The sequence below is a fragment of the Balaenoptera ricei genome, chromosome 19 (genome assembly GCF_028023285.1).
Source record: "Balaenoptera ricei isolate mBalRic1 chromosome 19, mBalRic1.hap2, whole genome shotgun sequence".
In the NCBI taxonomy this organism is placed as follows: Eukaryota; Metazoa; Chordata; class Mammalia; order Artiodactyla; family Balaenopteridae; genus Balaenoptera; species Balaenoptera ricei.
In genome coordinates, this window is record NC_082657.1 from 3,031,924 (window position 1) to 3,056,943 (window position 25,020).

The following is a 25,020-nucleotide window of genomic DNA, read 5'->3' on the forward strand; positions in this document are numbered from 1 at the left end:
AGAAATGTAAATTCTCAGATCCCCCTGCCTCTGACTTCCTGAATCAGAGACCCTGGGGGTAGGGCCTAAGGACCTGGGTTTTAAAATACCCTTCAGGTGATTCTGATGCAGGCTGAAGCTTCGAACCACAGCTTTACCACACCTTACACGGGCCTTCTCGTATACTCTCTGTAAGCCTCGCCCCTAACTCGGCCCCACCTCAAGCAGCTAAGCCCGATTCTATTCAGCTCTTCCTCCTAAACACCCCCTCTCAGGGCCTTTCCTTCGTTACTCCTCTTAGGTACCCCCTTTTCTCCCCTTGGCCTGCATAGCAGTCATACCCACCGCTCAGCATCTTAACAGTTCAAGTCCTACCTCTCCTAACACCTTGCTCTCCGGCAGTTTCCCCTTGAAACCCCTCCCCTCAGACAAACGCTATCCATTCCCTCTAAATGCTCTCAATGTCTGCCCGCCAACCCTTACACCTCCTTAAGCCCCACGCCAGCTCTCAGCCAGCCCCGCCCACAGTTCTCACCTAACTGCCCTACAAGCCTCGCCCCTCAGCCTCAGCGCCGCCTCATGAGTCCTTAGCCCCGCCCCTCCGGCCCTACCAAAGTGGTCAGTCCCGCACACAACCCTCAACTCAGTGTTTCTCTGCAAACAGTGCCAGGACAGAGATGGGCCAAAGTGGTGGCTGCAGAATTTCCGGGAATCTGGTTAGAACGGCGCCGGGGGTTGGGGGGGGTGGTACCTAGAGTCACGTTTGCACCGAAGGTTCAATGTTCTACTTAAGAGTGGATCTTTAGAGGGAGTGCTTTGAGGTCCACTGGAGATGGGAGAAGCGGCAAAGTCTTCCCCCAAGCCAGTCTTTAGCGCCAAGCTAACGAGGCACATGACAAGGGGGTGGTGTAGCGGGGAAGAACATTTGAAGGGAGGAGAAGAGGGGCGCCAGCCCTGGGATCATCACGGAACACACACAGGAAGCCAGTAGGCAGAAATTTATTTCCACAGCCCCTGCCTCCACAGGTCTGTCAGTCCGAGGGAGGGGGGCAGAAGGCTGCAGGACCCAGAAGTGGACGTCCTCACCCTCGACCTCCTCCCACAACGGGAAGACTACCAGACAAGACTGTGTCCCGGTTTCCCTGCCCAGGTTCAGTGCCAGCTGAACGCCCAGCTCTAAACCTGGTCTGGGGAGTGGTGGCCGGGGGTAGGGGTCAAGCCACCTCTTTCCCCTCCAGCTCCTCCTCATCGGCCCCTGCCGTGGCCGGGATACCCTCGTCGTCCCACGGTGGTTCAGGTCCTGATTCCCGAGGACCCAGGGGTGCCTCCATGGCCTCGGGGTGCTTGCGTTTGGCATGGCGCCGGAGCGTGTTGGCCTCGGTGAAGCGCAGCCGGCAGATGGGGCACTGGTAGGGGCGCTCCCCGGAGTGGACGCGGTGGTGGTGGGCCAGCTCGCCCGCCTCTCGAAAGCGGCGGGGGCAGAGCGGGCAGCGGAAGGGCCGAAGGCCGGCATGGATGTTGCAGTGCCGCCGCAGGTGGCTGGACCGCTTGAAGGTCTTGCCGCAATCCTTGCACTCGTGCGGCTTCAGCTCTGAGTGTGAGATGCTGTGGCGCTCCAGGTCGGAGAGGTAGGGGAAGGCCCGAAGGCACACCGGGCAGAAGTGCGGGGCCTTCTTAGGGCCAGAGCTCTCGGGCCCGCCTGCTACTGACCCTTCAGAGACTGTGTAGGGCACACCCTGATCATCGATCAACAGGAGGTCACTGCCACCGCCGCTGCCCACCGGGGCTGTCACCCCCTGTGCCAGTGGGGGCTCCTGCCCCGACTTGGGGGGGCGGCCCCGCTTGCGAGGGAGGGAGGCCTTGAGAGTCCGATTCGAGGAGGTGGCCCCTCCGGGACGTCGGCCTCGGCGGCCCCGGGGAACAGAAGGAGGTAAGGCCAGAGGTTTCTCTTCCTCCCCGGGCAAAGGCGAAGGCCACGGGTCTGGGCTGGGGGTGTCCATTGAGCAGTGGGGGGCTTGGGTCTGGGCACTGGAGCCGGGCTAAGAGGAGAGAAGGGGTAGCCGTCAGTGCAGGAGGGTATGGAGCACCCCTTGTCCCCCCAAACCTCGCCATCCCTGGGTCCGAGTCTGTCGACCTGGGCGTGGCCAACATTCACTTGGACGCACAATTAAAGCCACGCTAGTGGGTAAAATAGCAAGATAATTCTGTACCGGTTAGTAAACAGGCACTGCCCTGAGCCCCACAGGTGTCTCCCAGACCTCCCTAACCCCTCCTAGACATTCAGAGTCAACTTGAGCCAAAATACAGAAAAATCTTCCAAGGAGGATAGAGTCCAACTGAGGGTGCAGGCGAGTATTTCGATCCTCAAAACAGAGAACCCATCAAACAGAAGAGCTACAGAGGCCTCAGAAATGTTTTGTCCGTCCTTCTGACAGAAGTGACAGAGGGAGAGAAGGGGGGTCAGGACTGGACGAAGAAAGGGTCTGGTCCCAGGTGACGTTTGCCCCTGAGTTGTGGATATGGACATATATCAGAGCTGTTGAAGAGTGTGGGCTCCGGAGCCAGAGGTTCTGGGTTCGATTCCTGAGTCTGTTACTTAGTCTCTGTGCGGTGGCCTTGGGCCTCTCACCTCTCTGAGCGTCAGCTAAGCCTTTTGCAAAACAGGATGAGTATTTCCACCTACTCGCACATAAAGTGCTCAGTACACGGAAGTGCTTAGGAGATATTAGCTCTTATTACCACGGTGAGCAGCTAAGCCTCACACCGACTCTCTGAATAAGGGTATATCACGCCCATTTTGCAAATGGGGAAACCAAGGCACAGGAAAGTCAAATCAGTTGCCCAAGCTCCCTCTGCCGGTACGTGGCAGGGCCAAGACTTGATCTCATGGACCCCAACGGCCCAGGGAGTGAGAAGTAATGGACCCAAGGGACATCATAGGTCCCTTAGTCCTGCGTTTGAATCCAGCTCTACCGTTCATTAACAAGTGGCTTTGCCTATCTGAGCCAGTTTCCACCTCTGTAAAATGGATACAGCAGGGTTGTCGGTCGGTATATATATAGTAAGCACCAAATGAACTACCATCACCAACACCACCATCAGCAGCAAAGCCTGGGACCATGGGACTGGGGAGTAATAAAGTGGTGGGGGAGGAGAGCACAGGTGCAGTTAGGATTAGGGGTTACAGGTGCCACTGCACCCCACTGGAGCAAGCACACAGATTAAGGTCCAGAGAACGGCAGCCACTTTTCCATGATCACACGGCTCGCTCGGTTGGGGTTGCCTGGACTAGAACACGGGTCTCTGGAACGGTGCCCCTAACCCTCGCCCTCCTCCACCCCGGTGCAGGCGCGCGCCCGTGAGCACCGACCGCGCGGGGCGGGCCCTGCGGGGGCGGCGGCCAATGAGCGGCGCCGGGCCGCGGACGGCAAGGGCCGCCAGGAAGGGGGTCTGCGCGCGCGCGCCCAGGCGGGCCGGCTCCGCGGGGCGCGAGGTCGGCGCGCGCGCTTCAGCGAGCGCAAGAGCAGAAGCAGGTGGGGGGCGCGCTCCAGGAGCGCGCGGCCCCGGGCCTCCCCTCCCTCCGCTCCCCTCCCCCCACCCGGGCCCCCCACCTCTCGGGTACCTCATTTGCATGTCGCCTGGACTCGCGAGTGTGCGCGCGCGGGGGCGCGGGGCCGGCGCGTGGGAAAGGGCGGGGGCGAGGGGGCCCTGCCCCTCGGCGGCGCGCGCGCGCGCGGGACTGCCCCGCCCCTCGGAGCGGACGCTGGTCGGCCCCTCCCTCCCCTCCCCCTCCCCGTCGGGCCCGCGCCCGCGGGGAACAAAGGGGACCCGCTGGGTCCTAAGGGCCGGTCACATCCCCATCGGCAAACCGCGCCTGCGCACCCGTCGCCCTCGCTGGCCCCGAACGGGAAATTACCCCACCAACACATCCCAAACACATAGAAATGTCTTTTCTCCCACAAAGCACCCAGCCGGGTGACCCAATCAAAGAAAGGTACCGAAAGGATAAAGAGCGGGAAAATGGCCCCTCATTCCCGTAATTAACATGGCGCCTGATTAGCTTCAAAGCCCACTGGAAGCCTAAGCACAAGATGGAGCCTGCTCTACCCTCCTATCTCTATCGCAGATCGGCGAACTTCGATTTCTCTCTTCTCCTGATGCAACTCTACATCCTACCCAGGAGGAGCCTGAGGCCGCGAAAAGGGAATCATGTCTGCCCTCATCTATGTTAACACCGGCCAGCGTCGATACCGCAGGGAGGAGGCCGCGCGCGCTGAGCTTGTTGCCCTTAGTCTGTATGGCGCCGGGGGCCACCCTAAGCCCCGCCTCTTCTCCATGCCCTCACCCAAGATGGCGCCACCCTGGCTTCTCGAACCTCCAGTAGCTGGGAAAGGGACGGGAAAGAGAGAGAAGGGAGGGCGGCGGGGAGGAGGGAAGTCAAGAAGGCGGGAGAAAGGGGGAGTGCGGGGGAGAAAGGAGCCGAGGCGGAAGTCGAGGGGCCCCCCGGGTGGAAGTGACGCTACCCCCGCTGCCCAAAATGTCGGCGCCCAGAGGGAGGTGTAAGTAATTAAAGAGGAAAGCCGACTGACTTTCCCGGCCTCCCGGGGCCGCCTCAGGGCCCCAGAACCCCCGCTCCGTACGAGCAAGGTGGACTCGCCCGACTGCGGGTCTAGCCTGACCTGCCCCCGCCCCGGGCGCTTGGGGCCGCACCTTTTAGGGACAGGGGGGGAGGGATACAAAAGGCCGGCTCTAGGGGCCTGGGTCCTCGAGCTGACTGGGGAGGGGGGCTCAGTCCCGCGGGCGACTGGGTGGGGAGGAGGCGGGGCTTAGTGGTGGCTTGGGCGGAGCAATGGGTGGGCGTGGTTTAGAGTGGAAATGGGCGGGACTGTGGGTAGAAAGTGGGAGGAGCTTAGGCAAAGGGGTGAGGTTTGGCAAAGGGGCGTGGCTCAGTGAGAATGGTAGGAGGGCCCTAGGTTGAAGGGTCCTAATTGGGGCTGAGGGGGGTAAAGGGGTTCAGTGTGGAGGTGGGAGGAGCTTAGAGTAGAAGGAGTGGAGTTTGTCTAGGGATGTGGCTTTCAGGAAGTGGTGGACATAGTGAGGGGGTGGGGTTTAAGCGTGTAATTTGGGGCGTCGTAGTGGAAATAGCAAGTCTTCATATTGCAGGTGAAATGACAGGATGGGGAGGGTGTCAGAGAGGAAGGGCTGAGATGGCAAGAGAGGTAGAGTGGCAGGTGGTCTTGGAAAGGAAGGGGTTTACTTAAAGGCTGAGTTTAAAGGAAAACTTGAGTGGGGTTTAGGAGGCGGATCTTAGTGGGGAAGAGATGGGGGACTTCAAGAGGAAACTCGGAGGAACTTAGCAGATAGTGGTAATCAAAACAGCTTACCTGTTGAGTCTTTGCTGTGCACAAGCGTCAGTAAGCACGCCGCACGCATGGCCACAAGTTTGCTTAGTCCTCACCACCACTCCATGAGGTAGGTCCTCCCATTATTCCTATTTTGCAGATGGAAAGAGAATCAGTTGGCTTTATCCAAGGTTCCAGGACTAGTCCTGGTCTCCCTGGAAGGCTGACTCAGGTGCGCTTAGCCCCAAATTTTCATACTGTCCTTGGCTAAGAATGTCGTCAATCTTCATCTGAAGATGACTTTCATCTTCAAAGAAGAGTGGGAGTGGCTTTCAGAGGGGAAGGGGCTTGTCAAGGAATATAAAAGGCTTCAGGAACAACATGGAGACTTTGGAAGGGGTAAACGGGACCTGAACACGAGTGGGCGGGGTTTAACCACACTCATTGGGGCTTAGAGCGGGATGGGAGTTCATTCACAAAGAAGGGGAGAGGCTTAAAAGCATTCAGTGGCTTAGAAGTGACTTGGAAGTGATTAGGAAGATAGATGAGTGGTGGAAGGGGTTGTAGGAGAGTGGGAGGGGCTTAAAGAGCAGCGGGTGTGGCTTGGATAGATGGGCGTGGCTTAGAAGGTAGTAGGCCGGGCCTCACAGGTCTGTGAGTCCAAAGAGCCTGATAGGGGAGGCTGATGGGGACGTGGCTCCCTCACCCCACTCCATGTCTCCCCGCTCTAGAGAGAGCCCCCACCCGCCACTGCCCTCGCGCCACGCCACCATGGATGACGCCCTGCTGCCAGCGCCCCCGGTCCCTGCCCCGGCCCCGGCTCCGCCCGCTGCTGCCCCCCGCGTCCCGTTTCACTGCAGTGAGTGTGGCAAGAGCTTCCGCTACCGCTCGGACCTGCGGCGCCACTTCGCTCGGCACACTGCTCTCAAACCCCACGCGTGTCCGCGCTGCGGCAAAGGCTTCAAGCACAGCTTCAACCTGGCCAACCACCTGCGCTCGCACACCGGCGAGCGGCCCTACCGCTGCTCCGCCTGCCCCAAGGGGTTCCGAGACTCCACCGGCCTGCTGCACCACCAGGTGAGTCCTGCAGGCCGGCCCCAAGCTGGCCTCCCTGGGCTGGACTCGCCCTTGGAGCCCCGGGGACCCACTATGGGCAACAGGCAGCTGGCCCCTAAGAAAATTTCTGTCTCCCTCCCTCCCTCCTTCCCTCTCCATCGAAGCGCCCTGACCAGTCAAAGCATGAGTTGTTTCTCTTTCAGTCTACACCCAACCCAGGAACTAAAACATTCATAGTAAATTTGCCCCACCTCTATGCACCTCCCCTCTCCCGTGCCCCTTCTCATATGCCAGCGTCTGCAACTGTGTGCTCATCATTCCGTTACCGTTTTTAAAGATAGACATACCACGTATGTATTTAATTCCTTTACTCAGCAATTACCTATTGAATGTTTTCCCTGCTCCCAACACCTGGGATACCAAGGTGAAATCAATAAAGTCCACGCCTTCGGAGAACTTACATTCCATTGCGAGTGGTCCATAGTCAGGTAGACAATCAGCAAGAAAGCAAATACACAGGCAAGGATGATCTGGAAAAGGAGAAGCGTTGGGAAGGAAGTTAAAACAACAACAGCAATAATAACCATCTGATATGTAGGAGTAAAGAGGGGAGAGCTATGGGCTACCACACAAGGTGGGGGAAGGTCAGGGCAAGGTGATATTTGAGCTGAGACCTGAAGGAAGAGCAGGAATGCACCATGGGAACAGCATTCCAGGCAAAGGGAACAACAAGTGCAAGGATCCTGAGGCTGGAGGGGCCAAAAGCATGCTAACGTGGCCGGAAGCAGAGAACGAGAATGAGAGGGTTGAAGCTAGATCTCGGCCCTGTGGACCTGGCAGGGAGCTTCCTCCGCATCTCTCTGGGAGGCCAAGAATCTGTCCCGCGGGCTAGACCCTCAGCCCTGACGCTGGGCTCTTCCTCCTGCCCTCCCAGGTCGTCCACACTGGCGAGAAGCCCTACTGCTGCCTAGTCTGCGAGCTCCGCTTCTCCTCGCGCTCCAGCCTGGGCCGCCACCTCAAGCGCCAGCACCGCGGGGTGCTCCCGTCCCCCCTGCAGCCCGGCCCAGGCCTGCCCGCCCTGAGCGCTCCCTGCTCGGTCTGCTGCAACGTGGGGCCCTGCTCGGTGTGCGGGGGCGCGGGGGCCGGCGGCGGAGAGGGCCCAGAGGGCGCAGGCGCGGGCCCGGGGAGCTGGGGGCTGGCGGAGGCGGCGGCCGCGGCGGCGGCCTCACTGCCGCCGTTCGCGTGCGGTGCTTGCGCGCGGCGCTTCGACCAAGGCCGCGAGCTGGCCGCCCACTGGGCTGCGCACACCGACGTGAAGCCCTTCAAGTGTCCGCGCTGTGAGCGCGACTTCAACGCCCCCGCGCTGCTGGAGCGGCACAAGCTGACCCACGACCTGCAGGGGCCGGGCGCGCCCCCCGCGCAGGCCTGGGTCTCCGGGGCTGGCGCCGGGCCCGAGACGGCCGGCGAGGGCGGCGCTGCGGAGGCGGGCGAGGCTCAGCCGGCCTGGGACGGCAGGCTGCTCCTGGGCCGCGCCGGGGGCGGCGTGCCCGAGCTGGGGGGGCTGCTCCCCGAGGGCGGCGGGGAGGCCCCTGCGCCCGCGGCCGCGGCCGAGCCGTCGGAAGACACCCTCTACCAGTGCGACTGCGGGACCTTCTTCGCGTCGGCGGCGGCGCTGGCCAGCCACCTGGAGGCGCACTCGCGCCCCGCGACCTACGGCTGCGGCCACTGCGGGGCCCTCTACGCGGCCCTGGCGGCCCTGGAGGAGCACCGGCGCGCCAGCCACGGCGAGGGCGGCGGCGCGGAGGAGGCGGCGGCGCCCGCCCCGGAGAGGGAGCCCGCGTCTGGGGAGCCTGCGTCCGGCTCGGGCCGCGGCAAGAAGATCTTCGGCTGCTCCGAGTGCGAGAAGCTGTTCCGCTCGCCGCGGGACCTGGAGCGGCACGTGCTGGTGCACACGGGCGAGAAGCCGTTCCCGTGCCTGGAGTGCGGCAAGTTCTTCCGCCACGAGTGCTACCTCAAGCGCCACCGGCTGCTGCACGGCACCGAGCGGCCCTTCCCCTGCCACATCTGCGGCAAGGGCTTCATCACGCTCAGCAACCTCTCCAGGCACCTGAAGCTGCACCGGGGCATGGACTGACGTGGCCAGGCCGTGCGCCCCTCCGCTAGACCACCCCTCCCAAGGGCTGGACTCAGGGCCCGGGCCAAGGGACCTAGGGACCACGAGGGAGGCCCCGGCCCTCCAGATCCAGACATGGGCCCCGAGATGAGGGGACCCTGGCTGGAGACATGGAGCCACCAAACACACGGGCCCCTGAGCTGGGGGGCAGCGAATAAACGGAGAGATTCCTCAGCTCGAGGGTCCCGGATCTGTGGAGAGATTCCTAAGCTCCAGGCCGCTGGAATACGTGCTGAGCACCCCCAAATCAATAGGCCCCTAAGCTGCGGGACCTAGGAATGAGAAATGGGTCTCCACAAGTACTTCTCATCTTGAGGGCCCAAATAATAAAAGATGGGCACCCCTCCCCCAAGGGAAGACTGCCCCTCTCCCTAAGAGCCATCATTCCGACGACCTTGATCCGGAGAATGGGGGGGAACCATGTTCCCGGATTTCCCTGGATCCCCTCCAAATGCTACCCACCAGAGTCACTGGTGCCCCCAGATAATGGATATAGCCGGAATCTGCCTCTCCCCTCCCCCGACTTTATTCCCTATGCGGAAAGAGGACCAGGGTAGTTGCCCCCTGCCCTCAACCCCTTCCCCAATTAGGTCTCCCTCCCCTACTAAGGAATGGAACGACCCTAATGATCTCCCCCACCCCCAAAAACTAGAATAGCCTGGTTCAAAATCCCTGCGCCCAGTAGGATGGACTGATCCAGATACACATACCCCCACGCCCTGTCCACTGGAATGGGCTGGGCCAGGTTGCCACCTGCGCCCCACGCTCCTTAGAATGCATACGGCAGACACTCCTCCCCTTCCTCTAGCGTGTGGGCAGGTCCACGTCATTCCGCATTATGTGAACTCACGAGTGGGAGGTGGGGGACATTGGGGTATCCCTCCCGCTCTGCTGTAGCACCTGTTGGTCTTTCCATCTCTGTCAGTTTGTCTCTGTGTTCTTCCCAACCCCAAGGGGAAGGGGGATTTGGCTAGGGGGTTTCCCCCTGTGAGCCTCGACCTTGCCCCCTATCCCACTCCCCAGTGTCTCCTGGACCCCAATAAACCTTGTCCTGTCAGCCATTGCCGTCTCACTTTCTGATCCTTGGCTTTAGGTAAGTGGGGATTCCTCCCCCTCTGATTTAGGACAGGCCTCCTAAATAGAGGCAGATCTTTCCTTCCACCTGAGAAATTTCGAGTCCTTTAGACAGTGCATGACCCTTTTAATATCAGAGATGGTTTAGATCTCATCTAAGTGGAACCCTGCATCTTAACTACAAAATCCACCTCCAACAGACGGACATGCCCCCTAGGACCAGACACACCCTTTAGAAACCTTCAGTCCCATAGGACACGCCCCCTGAAAACCAAACTCTTTACAGACGTCCTACCCCTAGGAAGAGGCCCCGCCCCTTAGACTCTGTCTCCCAGGCAACCAAGTTTGTACCTTTGCCGCTAGATCCTTCCCCTAGATTAGGATCCGCCCATCTAAGGATGGGCGGGCCGTAGATTGTCTCCTACGCGCTAGATTACATTCCGGTGCCAGGTGCTGTCACCCCCTCTGGGGATCCAACAGTGAACAAAATAACTCTTTAAGAAAACGAGTGGCTGGGCTGTGCCACCTTAGGCGGGGTGGTCCAGCAGGGAGGAGGTGGGGGGGGGGGGTGCTTCTCTGCAGAGGTGGCATTTGATCTGAGACCAGAAGGGTGAGGAGGGGCCGGCCAGGTGGACACCTGGATGAGCCCAGGAGGGGAGGGAGGGGTGAGATGAGGTGGAGAGGTAAGCAGAGGTCAGGGTACACAGACCCTGGTGGGCCGAGATGGGCATTTTACTGTGCTTTGTGGGCAATGGCAAGCAAGACTGTAAGTGTGAAGGGATGTGACCACTCTTGCACTTTCCGAGGGTCCCTCTGCCTGCTGAGTGGAAAAGGGACTGCAGGGGCAGAGTGAATGCAGCAGAGGCTACTGCAGTCCACCAGGAGAGGGGTGTGGGGGCCTGGGGCAGAGGGACGGACAGAACCAGGTGGGCCCAAGATGAATTCTGGAGGTGGAATGTGCGAGCGTGTGTTGTGTGTGCGCGTGCGTAATGGAAAGGGAGGAATGGGGGCGGGGCTGGGAACTGGTTGCGCGGTGCCGCTTTGTATTAAGACCAGAAAACGGAGAGAGAACAAGTTCGGGTGGAAGCTAGAGGGATCAGGAGTTCCATCTTGAGCTTCTTAAATTTGAGATGCTTGGGAGATTGGCATGCTCTAATAAGGCTGAAGATGTGCATATGCCACAGATAGGCACGAACCCTAGAGAAACTCATGTTCACCTGCACCAGGAGATTCATATAAGAACATTCACAGCAGCAAAATGTACAGCCCTGAACCCAGAACAACTCAAATGTCCACTGGTTTGGGCTGAATGTTTGTGTCACCCCAAATTCATATGTCGAAATCCTAATGCCGGGACTTCCCTGGTGGCACAGTGGTTAAGACTCCGCCTGCCAATGCAGGGGACACGGGTTCGAGCCCTGGTCCTGGAAGATCCCAAAAGCTGTGGAGCAACTAAGTCTGTGCACCACAACTACTGAGCCTGTGCTCTAGAGCCCGTGCACCGCAACTACTGAGCCCACGTGCTGCAACTACTGAAGCCTGCGCACCTAGAGCTCATGCTCCACGACAAGAGAAGCCACAGCAATGAGAAGCCTGTGCACTGCAACAAAGGGTAGCTCCTGCTCGCCGCAACTGGAGAAAGCCCGCGCGTAGCAACCGAGACCCAACACAGCCCAAAAATAAATAAATAAATAAATGAATAAATAAAAGAAATCCTAAGGCCCAATGTGATGGTACTTGGAGGTGGAGCCTTTGGAAGGTGCTTAAGTCATGAGAGTGGAGCCCTCATGAATGGGATTAGTGCCTTTATAGAAGAGGCATCAGAGAGACCCCTAGCCCCTTCCACCAGGTAAGGGCACAGCAAGAAGGAACGCCTATGAACCAGGAAAAGGACCCACACCAGAAGGTGACCGTGCTGGCACCTTGATCTTGGACTTCCCAGCTTCCAGAAGTGTGAGCAATAAATTTCTGTTGTTTATAAGCTACCTGGTCTGTGGTATTTTGTTATAGCAGCCCCAACAGATGAAGACATTCATCAACAATACAGTGGATAAATAAATGGTGGTATATTATGCCATGGAATACTATACAGCAAGAGAACGAATGAGTACAGATGCACAAAATTACATGAATGAAAGTTACAAAGAAGCTGGACGCAAGAAACCAGGTGCAGAGAGTACCATTCCATTTCTATAACATTTAAGCAAGCAGAACTAAACTGTAGTATTGTTTAGGATGCCTTGTGGGTGTGAGCCATCTAGAAGAGCAAGGAAAACTTTTTTTTTTTTTTTCATAAAGCTCAGAACAGTGGAGTTGGATGGGTTAAGTTCGGGATGGGACATGGCGGAACCTCCTATGGGCTGTGGGCTGGCTGCCAACATTCCGTTTCTTAATCTGGTGATAATTTCATAATTATTTGTTAAATTGTGCGTTTTTATCGTGCCCTTTTCATCTATACGTCTTCTATTTCACAACGAAAAACATTTAAAGGAGGGAGATAAGTTTGGAGGCAAACAAGTAAGAGTTTGGCATTCAAGGAAGACATTTTTGCCTGGAGATCCACAATTGCCCATTTGAAAAGGCTCTAGGTCGGCCCCTGGGAACGCTCAACCTTGGAGATATTCCTCTCCACTCTGCCACCACTACACAGGAAGGGGGATCAGACTCACCCCTTTGGGGGGAAAAAAATCCTCCGCGTTGGAAAAACAAGACCTGCCTCCTTAGATATAGGTGCCGCCCCCAGGGACAAGACCTGCCCACTTGGAGACTGGCTCAGCCTCCGGAGCTGAGGGCCTGGAAAAGTGCCAGGGTTGTCATGGAGATGGCCGCCTGGCAGTGGGGTGATGAATAGGGACCTCCCGCCTACCTCACCTCCACTCCAATCCTTTCTCTTCTGAGAGGGTAGCACTAGGGACTCGTCCCCTTTCCCGAGTGTCTCAGTGCCAGGTGGTGGGCTGGACCTCGTCTCCAACTCGTGACACCGTGGCCGCATTTTATCAATGTGCTAATTGAGGCTCGAAGGCAGAGGGGGAGGATTTAACCCTGGGGGCGATCTCAACCGGTCCAGAGCATCAATTACTAGCCAGACGCTGGCGACTCCGATGCCTCTGTGGGCAGAGCTGACTCTCACGCGCGGACAGGTGGAGCCAGCCACCCGCACCGCCCGCTCACTTGCGCTTCGCATCTCCCCACCACGTCAGTCTTCTCCCCTTCCAGGGCGCCCCCCACTCCAAAACCTGAGGCCCGAGTTCGCCTCACTCCTCTTCACCCTTCGTCCCTCTTTATTCACCCACAAATACTGCTTGATATGCGAGGCTTGCTGAGGGTAGAGCAGTTAAACAGGCGAAGCCTGGAATATAAACTCCCTGGGAATTTATATTCCAGTGGAAGGGGAAATAGGCAAAATAGGAAAAGTAGCCTAATGTTTGCAGTAAGTACAATGTTGAAAATCAGGGCAGAGCAAGGACTAGAGGGCGCCAGGAAGGCTATTTTATTTTTATTTATTTATTTATTGGCCGCACTGCGCAGTTTGTGGGATCTTAGTTCCGCCACCAGGGATGGAACCCATGGCCCCTGCAGTGGAAGCGCGGAGTCCTAACCACTGGACCGCCAGAGAATTCCCAGGAGGGTTGTTTTAGGTAACGTGAACGGGACAGGTGTCTCTGGGGAGATCTGTAAGAAATGAGGGAAGTAAGGGAAACATTATGGAAACCTAGGAGAAGGACATTCCAGGCAGTGAACTGCACGTGCAAAGGCCCTGAGTCCGAAAGAGCAAAGAAGGCAGTGTGGATGGAGCAGAGTGAAGCAGAGGGAGAAAGACAGGAATCCGTGAAGGGAGCTTCCAGGGTTCAGACGGTAGGGCGTGGGGTGCAGATGAGGAAGGTGGGGAGGAAGAGGTGAGAGCCACGGGACGGTGTTCAGCGCAGGAGCGAAGTGATGTGATTTCTAGGTGCCGGAGACTGCACGCGAGGGAGGCGGGGGGCCGAAGCAGGGAAGCCAATGAGGAGGTGGAGGCGGTGGGAATGGCATCCAGGAGGGCAGCCCTGAGCCAATCAGCGCCAGGTCCCGCCCCCTGCCCGAGGCCGGCCCCGCCCAGGCCCCCCATCTCTCACCTGGACCCGGGCACCGCCTCCTTCCTGCTCCCCGCCTCGGTCTCCCCTGCATCCGGCCGGGCCTCCTCGCGGGTCCCACAGGAATTTCTCTAAAACACTAATCGGATCATGTGACTCTCCAGTTTAAAACCTTTTCAATGGCTTCTCAGTACACTCGGAATGCGTCCAGCATTCAGCCTGGACTAGGAGGCCGGACATAGTTGCTCGTGCAGCTCCGGCCTCTCTCCACCACACTGGCCGCCTTTGATGCCCCAATCCAAGGCCCCAAATCTCCCCCAGGACATGATCCCCACCTCCGCCCACGCCGACACACACATACAACACGCTGATCTCTCTGAAATTTCTTTCCCCTCACCCTCATTCCTGAATTCGTTTCTTTCTTTTATTTAGGAAAATATATATATTAAGGCTTCAAAATATAAAAATATAAAAAATATAAAAATTTTTTATAATATAAAAAATATAAAATAAAATAATAACACACTCACACACCCTAGGTATATACTCAAAAGAACTGAAAACAGCCATTAAAACAAAAACTTATACGTAACAAATGTTCATAACAGTACTGCTCACGATAGCCAAAAGGTAGATACAACCCAAGGTCCATGAACAAACGAATGGATAAACAAAATACAGTATACCCATACAATGGAATATTATTCAGCCATAAAAAGGAATGAAGTGCTGCCACACGCTACAATGTGGATGAACCTTGAAAACATTATGCTAAGTGAAAGAAGCCAGTCATAAAAGACCACATACTAGATGACTTAATCGATATGAAATAGCCACAGAAGACAAACCCAAAGAGACAGAAAGACGATTATTGGTTGCCAGGAGATGGGGGGAGAAGGGAATGGGGAATGACAGATTAATGGATCCGGGTTTCTGTTTGGGGTGATGAAAAAGTTCTGGAACTAGATAGTGAAACTAGTGAATTTTTGTTTGTTTTTGTTTGCTTTTGGCCGCCCTGCGTGGCAGGAGGGATCTTAGTTCCCCTATCAGGGATCCAACCCATGCCCCCTGCAGTGGAAACGAAGAGTCCTAACCACTGCACAGCCAGGGAATTCCCCTCGAGAATGTACTTAATGACACTGAGTTGTACACTTCAAAATGGTTAAAATGGTAAATTTTATGTTACATGTATTTCAACAAATAAAAAGTATACACACACACACCCATATATTGACTACCAGTTTTATTAAAACATAAGAGATACACCTGACTCCATAGACCTCCCCCCCCTCCAAGATCTGATTGCCTCTCCCTTCTCAAAGGTAACCCCTAACCCAAATTTGGTGCTTATTATTTCCATGGATGTGTTTAGACTTTTGCTCTATATGTATATGTCCTTAAAAATGTAGTATTATTGACCAGACGTTTTTAAAAATCATGCTCCTCACCATCATTTCTCCCATCTCTTTGTGAAATGCAAAGACTTAGACTCACTACTTTGAAACCTCTCAGTACCTCACTTTACTGCTCTGTGAAATGGGAGAATGTTACCCACTTCTTAACGTAAGGAGGAACAAATGGGTTTGTATTTGTAAAGCACTTACAAGAGTCAGCTATCATTTATTTTCATTTTATTTATTTTTATTATCCCCCATCATTTGTTTCTTTTTCCTTTACTTTGTTAAGTATGAAACACATTCACGTGGTTTCAAATTCCGAAAGTACAAAAGGACAGAGTGTAGTAAGTTTCAGTCCTGGGAGTTAGAATGTTGCCAGTTTCTTCTCTCTCCTTCCAGTTCTCCCAGACACAACCCGCTGATAAGTGCAGATAGAACAGGCTGCAGGCTGTGCTCAACCTTCCATGTTTTCTCCGTTATCACTTGGAGCCTTTCCATGTTTTTACACAGTGAACTTCTTCATTCTTTTTTTTATGGACACATAGCGTTCCGCTGGGTGGATCAATCACGATTTATCACTCAAATCCCTGACCGATGGGCATGTAGCTCATTTCCTGCCTTTCGAAGTCATGCACAATACTGCAACGATTAACCTGGTACAGACACCGTTTGTGGCATGTTTCTGAGGAGAACTATCAGAAGAATAGTGTCTGTGTTGGTATATGTCTCTCCCGTTTCCATTTGCCTCCCCCTTCCCATTCCTAACCCTCGGCTTTCATCCTGCAGGTTTCAGCGGAAACATCGTTGCCTCCAGGAAGCCTTCAGGGATCACTCTCACTCAGTGTTGTCTCTGCTCCCTGTAATCCCACTGCATCCTGCTTCTGGCTTTAGAGCACACTCTCCAGGAGGGCCATTGGATCTGTGTCTGTCTGCTTCCTCCGCCAGACCCTGCGCTCCCTGTGGACAGGGTCCAGTGGCCTCTGCCTTTGCCACTGCAGCTCCAGCACCAAGGACAGAGCTAGAACATAGTAGGTGCTCAGTAAATATTGGTGGCTTAGGATCGAGTGAATACATGCTGCAAAATGAGTAACTGGTCTCTTAGGGTCAAGTGGATATACGCGGGGTTTATCACAGAGGAGACTGAGGCTCAGAGAAGGGAAAGTCGCTTGCTCAGGCAGCCACGTGAAGGCTGCAGTCAGGTTCCAGCCCAGATTGCCGGTACTTTCCCTGAAGCCTCTGTCACTGCCTCATTCATCTCCTTTCCCGGCCACCCCCCTCGCCCAACACAGTGCCTGGCACAGACAGGACCTGATAAATGTGTATTTGTTGAAGGAATGAATGAATATGTGTGTCTGTTGGGGAGGGGAGGAAGGGGGGCCGGACCCAGCCCCCTCCTCCCTCGGGGAGCCCAGAGGACGGGGCCCCAGCCCCCTCCCCTTACAGGACCCAGGAGTCCAAGCCGCCCCCCGCCTCTCCGCCCCCTGGGTCCCCTCGTCCACCATCTTCCGGCTTCCCAGCCAGTCTTTCCTCTCTCAGGCTCGGACGAAAAGCCGGGTTTCCGGGGGGAAGGCTTAGGCGGTGACACCGAGCCCAGCCTCCTCCACCCCCCACCACGCTCGGGGCCCTCCCTCCCCGCCACCACCGTCCGCGCTCGGCCGGCCGCGGGGAAGGAAGAAAGGAGCAAAGGAGGCGGAGGTAAGAACCGGGCGCCCAGTCATCGGGGCCGAGCCCCAGGCCCCTGGGCTCAGAAATCTGCAAGGCCTCGACCCGCGGCCCCAGTTCTGCAGATCATGCCTGCGGGGAACCAAAGTCTGGGCCCAGCGGGGAGATCGGCCCCCCCCCTTGGAGACCTAGGGCTCCCGACCCTCAGCAGCCTTCCTCGGGGGTCGGGGGGTGTGGTCCAGGGCCCTGGCCCTCAGCCTCCTCCTCGCTGGAGATTTCGAGCAGCTGGGCCCCCAGCCCCGTCCTCTCCCTTGTCTTTGGAGCTCAGCCCCCTCCCCCAGCCCTCTCCACCACTGGGACCCAGGAATCCATACCCACCACATACAGAAGTCTAGAGGCTGGACCCCAGTCATCTCCCAACACCCCACCCCCACCCCCAACCTCAGCACCCGGGATCTCGCCCCCTCCCTCCCTAGCCCCCTCCCTGCCCAAGAGTCTGAGCCCTCCTACTCCCGGCCTCTCCCAGACTCTGGCGACTGGGCACCCACACTCCATTTCCGGGGCCTCCCGATTTTGAATCCCACCCCCTCCACTCCGGCACCAAGGGCTCTTTCCCAGCCCCTCCCCATACGTTCCAGCGGGGCCCCTGGAGGAAAAGCAGTTCACTGACTTTGTCTGCCTCTGTCTCTTCTACTGTCTCTCTCTGTCTTGTTCTCCCTCCCTCCACCCTGCCATGGTTCCTCTGATCTCTGTGTTTGCACCATCTCTGCCTAAATCTCTTTGTTTTCTCTTCGTCTCTGTCTCTGCCGGGTGTCCCCATCTCTCTCTCCTGCTTTCTGCCTCTCACCATCCTTTCTGTTTCTCCTGGTCTCTGCCTCTCATCTCGGCCTTTTTCGTCTGTCTCTCCTTCCCTTGCCCGGCTAAATATCTGACCCTCTCTGCCTCTCCCTGTCTCTCTGTCTCCTTGTCTCTCTCTGCACACCCCCCCTCCCCCGCCAAATCTCCATCTCTTCCCTATCTCTTTACAGGCATGGATCCGCGGCCTCCTCCACCAGCCCAGGGCAGCCCACCTCACCGTGGCCGGGGCCGGGGTCGTGGCCGAGGCCGTGGTAGAGGCCGAGGCCGTGGCAGGGGGGGCGCTGGAGCTCCTCGGGCGCCCCTGCCCTGCCCCACCTGTGGCCGCCTCTTCCGCTTCCCCTACTACCTCTCCCGGCACCGGCTGAGCCACTCGGGCCTGCGGCCCCACGCCTGCCCCCTGTGCCCCAAGGCCTTCCGCCGGCCTGCCCACCTCTCGCGCCACCTGCGTGGCCACGGGCCGCAGCCCCCGCTGCGCTGCGCCGCCTGCCCCCGCACCTTCCCTGAGCCTGCCCAGCTCAGGCGCCACCTGGCCCAGGAGCACGCGGGCGGCGGGGTCGAGCTGGCCATCGAGAGGGCAGCCAAGGAGGCGGCCGGGTCCGGCTGGAGCCCGCAGGACAAGGGCGCCGAGCAGCCCACCTCTGCAGCAGCGGGCGCCGCGGAGGAGGAGGAGGCGGCGGCGCGGCCCGAGACGTGGTCCGCGGGGGAGCCGGCCACGCTGGCGGCCGCCACGAGCGCGGAGCCCCGCGAGTCGGAGGAGGAGGAGGCCGAGGCCGGGGCGGCGGAGCTGAGGGCCGAGCTGGCGCTGGCGGCCGGACGGCAGGAGGAGAAGCAGGTCCTGCTCCAGGCCGACTGGACGCTGCTGTGCCTCCGCTGCCGGGAAGCTTTCGCCACCAAGGGCGAGCTCAAAGCGCACCCGTGCCTGCGCCCCGAGGGCGAACAGGAGGGCGAAGGGGGGCCCCCGCCCCGCCCCAAGCGCCACCAGTGCTCCATCTGCCTCAAGGCCTTCGCCAGGCCCTGGTCGCTGTCCCGCCACCGGCTGGTCCACTCCACCGACCGCCCCTTCGTGTGCACGGACTGCGGCCTGGCCTTCCGCCTCGCCTCCTACCTCCGCCAGCACCGTCGCGTCCACGGCGCGCTCAGCCTCCTGGCCCCGCTGCCCGCGGCGGGCAAGAAGGACGACAAGGTGTCGGGCGGACGGACCTCAGGGAAGGGGCCCGAGGGGGGCGAAGGGGCAGAGTGCGGGGGCGCCTCGGAGGGTGGAGAAGGCGGGCAGAACGGAGGGGATGCCGCCCCGGCCCGGCCCCCCGCCGGGGAGCCCCGATTCTGGTGCCCCGAGTGCGGCAAAGGTTTCCGGCGCCGGGCGCACTTGCGGCAGCACGGGGTGACCCACTCTGGGGCGCGGCCCTTCCAGTGCGTGCGCTGCCAGCGGGAGTTCAAGCGGCTGGCCGACCTGGCCCGCCACGCGCAGGTCCACGCGGGCGGCCCGGCCCCGCACCCGTGCCCGCACTGCTCGCGGCGCTTCTCGCGCGCCTACAGCCTCCTGCGCCACCAACGCTGCCACCGCGCTGAGCTGGAGAGGGCGGCCGCCGCGCAGCAGGCGCTCCAGGCCCAGGCGCCGCCGTCGCCTCCGCCGCCCCCGCCGCCCCCCGCTGGCCAGGAGGAGGAAGGGCTCCCGCTGCCCATCGCACACATCAAGGAGGAGCCGCCCTCCCCGGGGACCCCACCCCAGCCGCCGCCGGCACCCCCCGTCTTCCTCAGCGCCTCCTGTTTTGACAGCCAAGACCACTCAGCCTTCGAGATGGAGGAAGAAGAGATTGACAGCAAGGCTCACCTGCGCGGATTGGGGGGCCTGGCCTCCTGACCCGCACACCCATCCTCAGCCCCTCCGTTTGACCCCCCGGTTTGCAATATGGAGGAGGGAAGTTGAAGGAGAGGAACCTCCTCTGTGTACCCACCCCTCCCCTTCTAGCCCTCCACACTAAGGAGGGAGGAGGCTGGTCCGCCCCTCCCTCCCCATCGCCCACCCCCAGACCCCCCTGATGCTGGTTAGAAACTGCTCACCCCACTTCTGAAGGCAGGACGCTGATTCAGGAGGTGGAGGACACTGGCCAGAGGGATGGACACTGAGGGGGGGGGGCCCCGGCCTGACTGTCCCCCGTTACACACACTGGACACCATCACCTCTTTGGAACTGCCAGACCCTGGGGGGGGGGGTCCCCAGTGAGCAAAGGTCTGTCCCTGTCCCTTTGTCTGTCTGTGAATAAATGTGAGTTCGTGGAACTCGAGAGAGTGGGGCTGTCTGTGGGAGTGAGGGCTGCCTGAGGGCGTCTGGGTGAGCAGGGATGTGTCCACCAGGCTCGGAGCTTGGGTTCAGAGCCGGAAGGATGCAGATAAGCACATCAGGGACCATGGCGCTCTCAGCCAAGCAGGAAGCTCACAAGAAACAGGAGTGGAGGAAGGCAAGCTGCCATCTGCCCTGGGCGTCTTCAGGGATCCCTACGTGGAATCCCTGCTTGCGTTCATTCATCATTTACCAGGCGCAGTGCTAGTCCCCGAAGAAAGCCGCACCATGAGGAGCTGGAATTGTAGCTCTGCACAGCCTAATACGGTTTAGCCACTAGCCCCTGGCGGCTGTTTCCACTTGAGAATAATATCAATACATTTACAATAAAATAATTAAAATGGAATAAGATTAAAAGTTCAGTTCCTTGGTCACACTGTTTCAAGTGCCCAGTATCCCCCTGTGGCTGGTGGCTATGCTGTTGGACAGCACAGATCTGGAACATTCCACATCGCAAAAAGTTCCACTGGACCTTGCTGCCCTACGTAATAAACCAATCTGCAACATAACATCAGGTATTGGTAAGGGCTTCCGAGAAAACTACAGGGCACTGTGAAGAGGGAGCCCGTGGGGAGGGCAGGGCCTCTGGGGAGATGACATCTGACCTTTTGACCTGACAAAGAACCAGGCGGAGGGGCGGGAAGAGCAGGGGCAAAGGCCGTGTGTGAGGTGGTTGGGCGCAACATGTTTGAGAAACCGCAAGGAATTGGTGGTGAGTTGGGGAGCGTCATTTTCTACATATCCTCCAGGTGTGTGTGTGTGTGTGTGTTTAACCCATTTGTTTAGGTCCTAGTAGTGGTGGGGGTTGGGGGGGGGGGAAGGATGTCTCCACGCCAATCCTCCTCAAACGCCTTCTCTTTCCTCCCGTTGACGTCCTGCCTTCCCCACCTCTCCCTTGCTCTATGCAGGTAATGACACTAACTACTTAGGTATCTTGACACCTGTAAGGCCAGGCCGGAGAGGGGTGACATCATGCTTGTTTTCCAGGGCAACAAACCGAGTCTTCGAGTCTTCGAGGCTCAGGAGGGAAGTTTGCTTCCCTGGTGTGATGAAACACAGGCAGAGGGAGGGCGGGAGGGAAGCTGGAAAGAGGGCCGCTGAGAGTCAGGGAGGGGAGATAATGACCACCCAGAGCTTTGCAGAATTCCTTCTGTCCGAGAGGTAACGAGACACGTCTTAGCCCAGCCCTTGGAACGGTGCCTGGCACGTAGGAAGCACTCAACACGTGCTAGCCTGTTTGATCAGCCCTGTGTTCACTATCACCCAGTGCTGGATGCTGGGGGCAAAGACCAGCTGAGCACCTGCCCTCGTGGAGCTTACAGACCAGTGGGGAAGACGGATGAGAATCAAATATTGGCACAAATAAATTAGGGTTTCCAAATGAGCCAAGTTCTCCAATGCACTAGCTCCTACAAGAATCTGTAACTTAACCTTGGGTGTTGGGGAGAAGGGGGGCTGGGCTATGCTTTCCTCACAGGCCAGCCACCTCCCCCCACCCCCCCAGGAACCTTCAGTGGCTCCCTATTACCACATCCCAATGTGGGCCAGAAAACTTTTCAGCACAATCTCATGGACAAAACTCATTGAGGGAGGTGTTTATACAGCCCCATTTATAGAAAGGGCAAACTGAGGATTAAAGCTAAGAAGGCACTTGTCCTACTTCTGTGATCACTAATATGAATTGAGTCCTTCATATTAAAGGGTTACTTTGGGGAATTCCCTGGCGGTCCAGTGGTTAGGACTCCGCACTCTCACTGCCAAGGTCCCAGGTTTGATCTCTGATCTCGGGTCGGGGAACTAAGATCCCATAAACCAGGCAGCGCAGCCAGAAAAAAAAAGGTTACTTTGTGGAAAGAGCTGAAGACAATGGTTGGCACCTGGGAGGAGGTCTTTGCTGTTGTTGCTTTGTTATTATTATTCTCCCAGGTTGCTATAAATATGATCTCAGGGAATCCTAGTTCTTGATGGGAAACATCCTCACCATTTTCCAGAGGTGGAAACAGCACTCAGAGCGGAAGTCTCTTGTCCAAAATCCCATACCTAGGAACTGGTGGACACTGGATTTGAACCTAGGCTGGACCAGCTCCATGCCCTGAACCCTACATCAGGCGCATATGACCTTCACAATCAGCTCCCAGCCACACAACCCACCTTTCCAGCTCCCCCCGCACACACACACACATCCTGGTCTCCAAGCCCCAAGGCACCCCCCGCCACTACAGGTTTGCCCACCACCTTCCCCCACCCCATACACTTCCTCAACCTTGACATGCCACATCCGAAGAGAAACATTCCTAGAAAAAAATACAGAACTTATGGCAAGAAAAGGGCCTTAGAGATGGAGCCCAGTTCTCCCATTTTGCAGATAAGAAAACTGAGGCCCACGTACGTGGGACAGACACAGGAAATGGTAAAATAACCAAGTAATTCGTATTATTATGAAGCAATAGTAGTGGTGTTCTTGAATCTAACTCTATTGCTTGTCTTTCCCTGTGGTGAGCATCTTACGTGGACGATCTCAACACACTTGTTAATAATAATACAAAACACATTTCTTGAGTATTTACCCTACATCTCTTTCTGAGGGGATTTACGTGGATTAGCTCACTTAATCTTCACAATGGCATCATTAGATAGTATGGGCTCTGTTTTTTTTCTTCTTAAGCAGCTTTGTTGAGGTATCATTTACATTCCACAGAATTCACTCATTTTAAGTGTACCATTTGATAATTTTTAGTAAATTCACAGGATTGTGCAACTATCACCACAATCCAATTCTAGAACATTTCCGTCACCCCAGTAAGATCTCTTGTGCTCCTTAATCGTCACGTCCCGTTTCCACCTGCAGTTCCAGGCAGCCACTAAAGTACTTTCTGTCTCTACAGATTTGCCTTTTCTGGACACTTCATAGACATGGATCATACAATATGTGGCCTTTTGTATCTGGCCTCTTTCACTTAATGTCTTCAAGGTCCATCCATGTTGTAAATTGTAACAGCACGTTATTACTTTTACAGCTGAATAGTATTCCATTATATGGACAGACCACATTTTTTTTTATCAGTTCATCGTTGATGGGGGTTTGGGCTGTATCTACCCCTTGGCTGTTATAAATAGTGCTGCTATGAACATGTGTGTACGAGTCTTCCTGTAGACGTATGCTTCTGTTTCTCTTGGGCAGATTCCCAGGAGCGGAATTGCTAGAGTGTGTGGGAAGTTTACGATGAACTTTTTTTTTTTTTTAAACCAATTCTCTTTGTTTCCTTTGGATTTTTTTTTTTTTTTGGAGTTAAGGATGGAAGAAATTTTTTTTTAATTTATTTTATTTATTGCTGTGTTGGGTCTTCGTTTCTATGTGAGGGCTTTCTCTAATTGCGGCAAGTGGGGGCCACTCTTCATCACGGTGCACAGGCCTCTCACTATCGTGGCCTCTCTTGTTGCGGAGCACAGGCTCCAGACGCGCAGGCTCAGTAATTGTGGCTCACGGGCCTAGTTGCTCGGCGGCATGTGGGATCTTCCCAGACCAGGGCTCGAACCCGTGTCCCCTGCATTGGCAGGCAGATTCTCAACCACTGTGCCACGAGGGAAGTCCCCACGATGAACTTTTTAAGAAACTGCTAGACTATTTTCCACTTACCATCCCACCAGCAATGCATGAGGGCTTCCCAAGGGGGCTCCATTTTCCTGAGAAGGAAACTCAAGTACAGAGATGTGAAATGACTTGCCCAAGGTCACACAGCTAGTAAGTAGCAGATCTGGATATGACCCTGGGCATTGTGGTCCCAAAGCCTGTGCTCTTCTTTTTTTTTTTTTATTTTTTATTTTCCAGTTCTTTTTTTATTGAGGTAAAACATAACATAAAATTTACCTTTTTTAACCATTTATGTGTACAGTTCAGTGGCATTAAGGACACTCCTATTGTCCTGTGGCATTAAGGACACTCCTATTGTCCTGTAACCATTACCATCCTCCATCTCCAGAACATTTTCACCATCCCCAACTGAAACTCTGTCCCCATTAAACAATAGTAACTCTCTGTTCCCCCTCCATCCGGCCCCCGGCAACCACCCTTCTACTTTCTGTCCCTATGAATATGACTACTCCAGGTATGCAAAGAAAAACTCTTCCGTTTTCCTTCTCTACTCTCCTACAACACTACTCATGGAATACTTCACCTCTGACACTTCCGGTCACCAAATGTGTGTGTGACATTTGGTCACACATCAAGCAATTCTGCAGCAAAGCTGGGTGTCTACAGTTCGGTTCAGTTCTGACACTGTCTACCTGCGGATGATGTCAGATCCCACAGATGAAGGGCTCAGTCCCGCAAGACGGCATCTTCCCTCCCCAATCTCAGACACCAATCAAAGTCTGGGTTGTTACCCATGCCAAAGCCTGTGCTCTTAACCCCTTATACAAGGATTCACCCTAACCTTGTTCACTCATCATTCACTCATTCATTCATTCATTCAGCAACATGTGCTCACAGGTAGGAGAAACATCAGTGGACAAGCAAACAAGGTTACATTCTGGTAGGGGATGCAGATAAACAAATATACTTAGGACATCAATTCAACAAATACTTACCGAACTCCCACTCCGGGCTGGGCACCGTCCTAGGTGTTGATCACCCACCGGCTAATGAAACAGACACAAATCCCTCCCCACGTGGGGCATCCATCCTGGTGGGAGGAGACAGACGTGAAAACGCAGTGAGCGAGTAAGTGATGAAGCATCTTAGGAGCGGATGATGTTATGGAACAGGGCGATGCAGGACAAGGAGGGGGTGGGGTGGGAACTGCAGGCCTGTCCAAACAGGAGCCGAAGGGGGCAGCCTCGCAGGTAACTGGGGACATGTCCCAGGGGAGGTGCCCAGTGGCTGCACAGGTCCTGAGGTGGGAATGTGACCAGCGTGTTCAGGGGGCAGAGAGGCCAGCCTGAGTGGAGGGGGGGGATGGGGGGTCCAGATCCAGTAGCAACTCGCGAAGACTCTGGTTTCTTCTCCAAATGAAATGCAGACAGAGGGACTTCCCTGGTGGTCCAGTGGTTAAGACTTCGCCTTCCAATG

At 56.5% G+C, this 25,020-nt stretch overlaps 3 protein-coding genes across 6 annotated transcripts; 2 read left to right on the plus strand and 1 right to left on the minus strand.

Annotated features, from left to right (window-relative positions):
- Positions 1-962: 962 nt before the first annotated feature.
- ZNF524 (zinc finger protein 524) lies at positions 963-4,238 on the minus strand. Of its 2 annotated transcripts, none has more exons than XM_059904632.1 (2): positions 4,156-4,238; positions 963-2,018 (listed from the first exon to the last, which is right to left on the minus strand). In XM_059904632.1, exon 2 carries the CDS (start codon positions 1,977-1,979, stop codon positions 1,194-1,196), a length of 786 nt encoding a protein of 261 aa, XP_059760615.1. In that variant the 5' UTR covers positions 1,980-2,018; positions 4,156-4,238; the 3' UTR covers positions 963-1,193. The 2 variants fall into 2 exon arrangements, with proteins under 2 accessions (XP_059760615.1, XP_059760614.1); XM_059904631.1 differs by lacking the exon at positions 4,156-4,238 and adding an exon at positions 3,602-3,718.
- Positions 3,422-9,611, plus strand: FIZ1 (FLT3 interacting zinc finger 1). Of its 3 annotated transcripts, XM_059904628.1 has the most exons (4): positions 3,422-3,512; positions 4,106-4,538; positions 6,053-6,398; positions 7,312-9,611. In XM_059904628.1, the coding sequence occupies exons 2-4, from the start codon at positions 4,189-4,191 to the stop codon at positions 8,509-8,511; spliced, it is 1,896 nt and encodes a 631-aa protein (XP_059760611.1). In that variant the 5' UTR covers positions 3,422-3,512; positions 4,106-4,188; the 3' UTR covers positions 8,512-9,611. The 3 variants fall into 3 exon arrangements, with proteins under 3 accessions (XP_059760611.1, XP_059760612.1, XP_059760613.1); XM_059904629.1 differs by lacking the exons at positions 3,422-3,512; positions 4,106-4,538 and adding an exon at positions 4,855-5,451; XM_059904630.1 differs by lacking the exons at positions 3,422-3,512; positions 4,106-4,538 and adding an exon at positions 5,460-5,553.
- A 7,071-nt stretch (positions 9,612-16,682) lies between these two features.
- Positions 16,683-19,891, plus strand: ZNF579 (zinc finger protein 579). Its single transcript, XM_059903962.1, has 2 exons — positions 16,683-16,786; positions 17,782-19,891. The coding sequence occupies exon 2, from the start codon at positions 17,784-17,786 to the stop codon at positions 19,470-19,472; it is 1,689 nt and encodes a 562-aa protein (XP_059759945.1). The 5' UTR covers positions 16,683-16,786; positions 17,782-17,783; the 3' UTR covers positions 19,473-19,891.
- Positions 19,892-25,020: the final 5,129 nt, after the last annotated feature.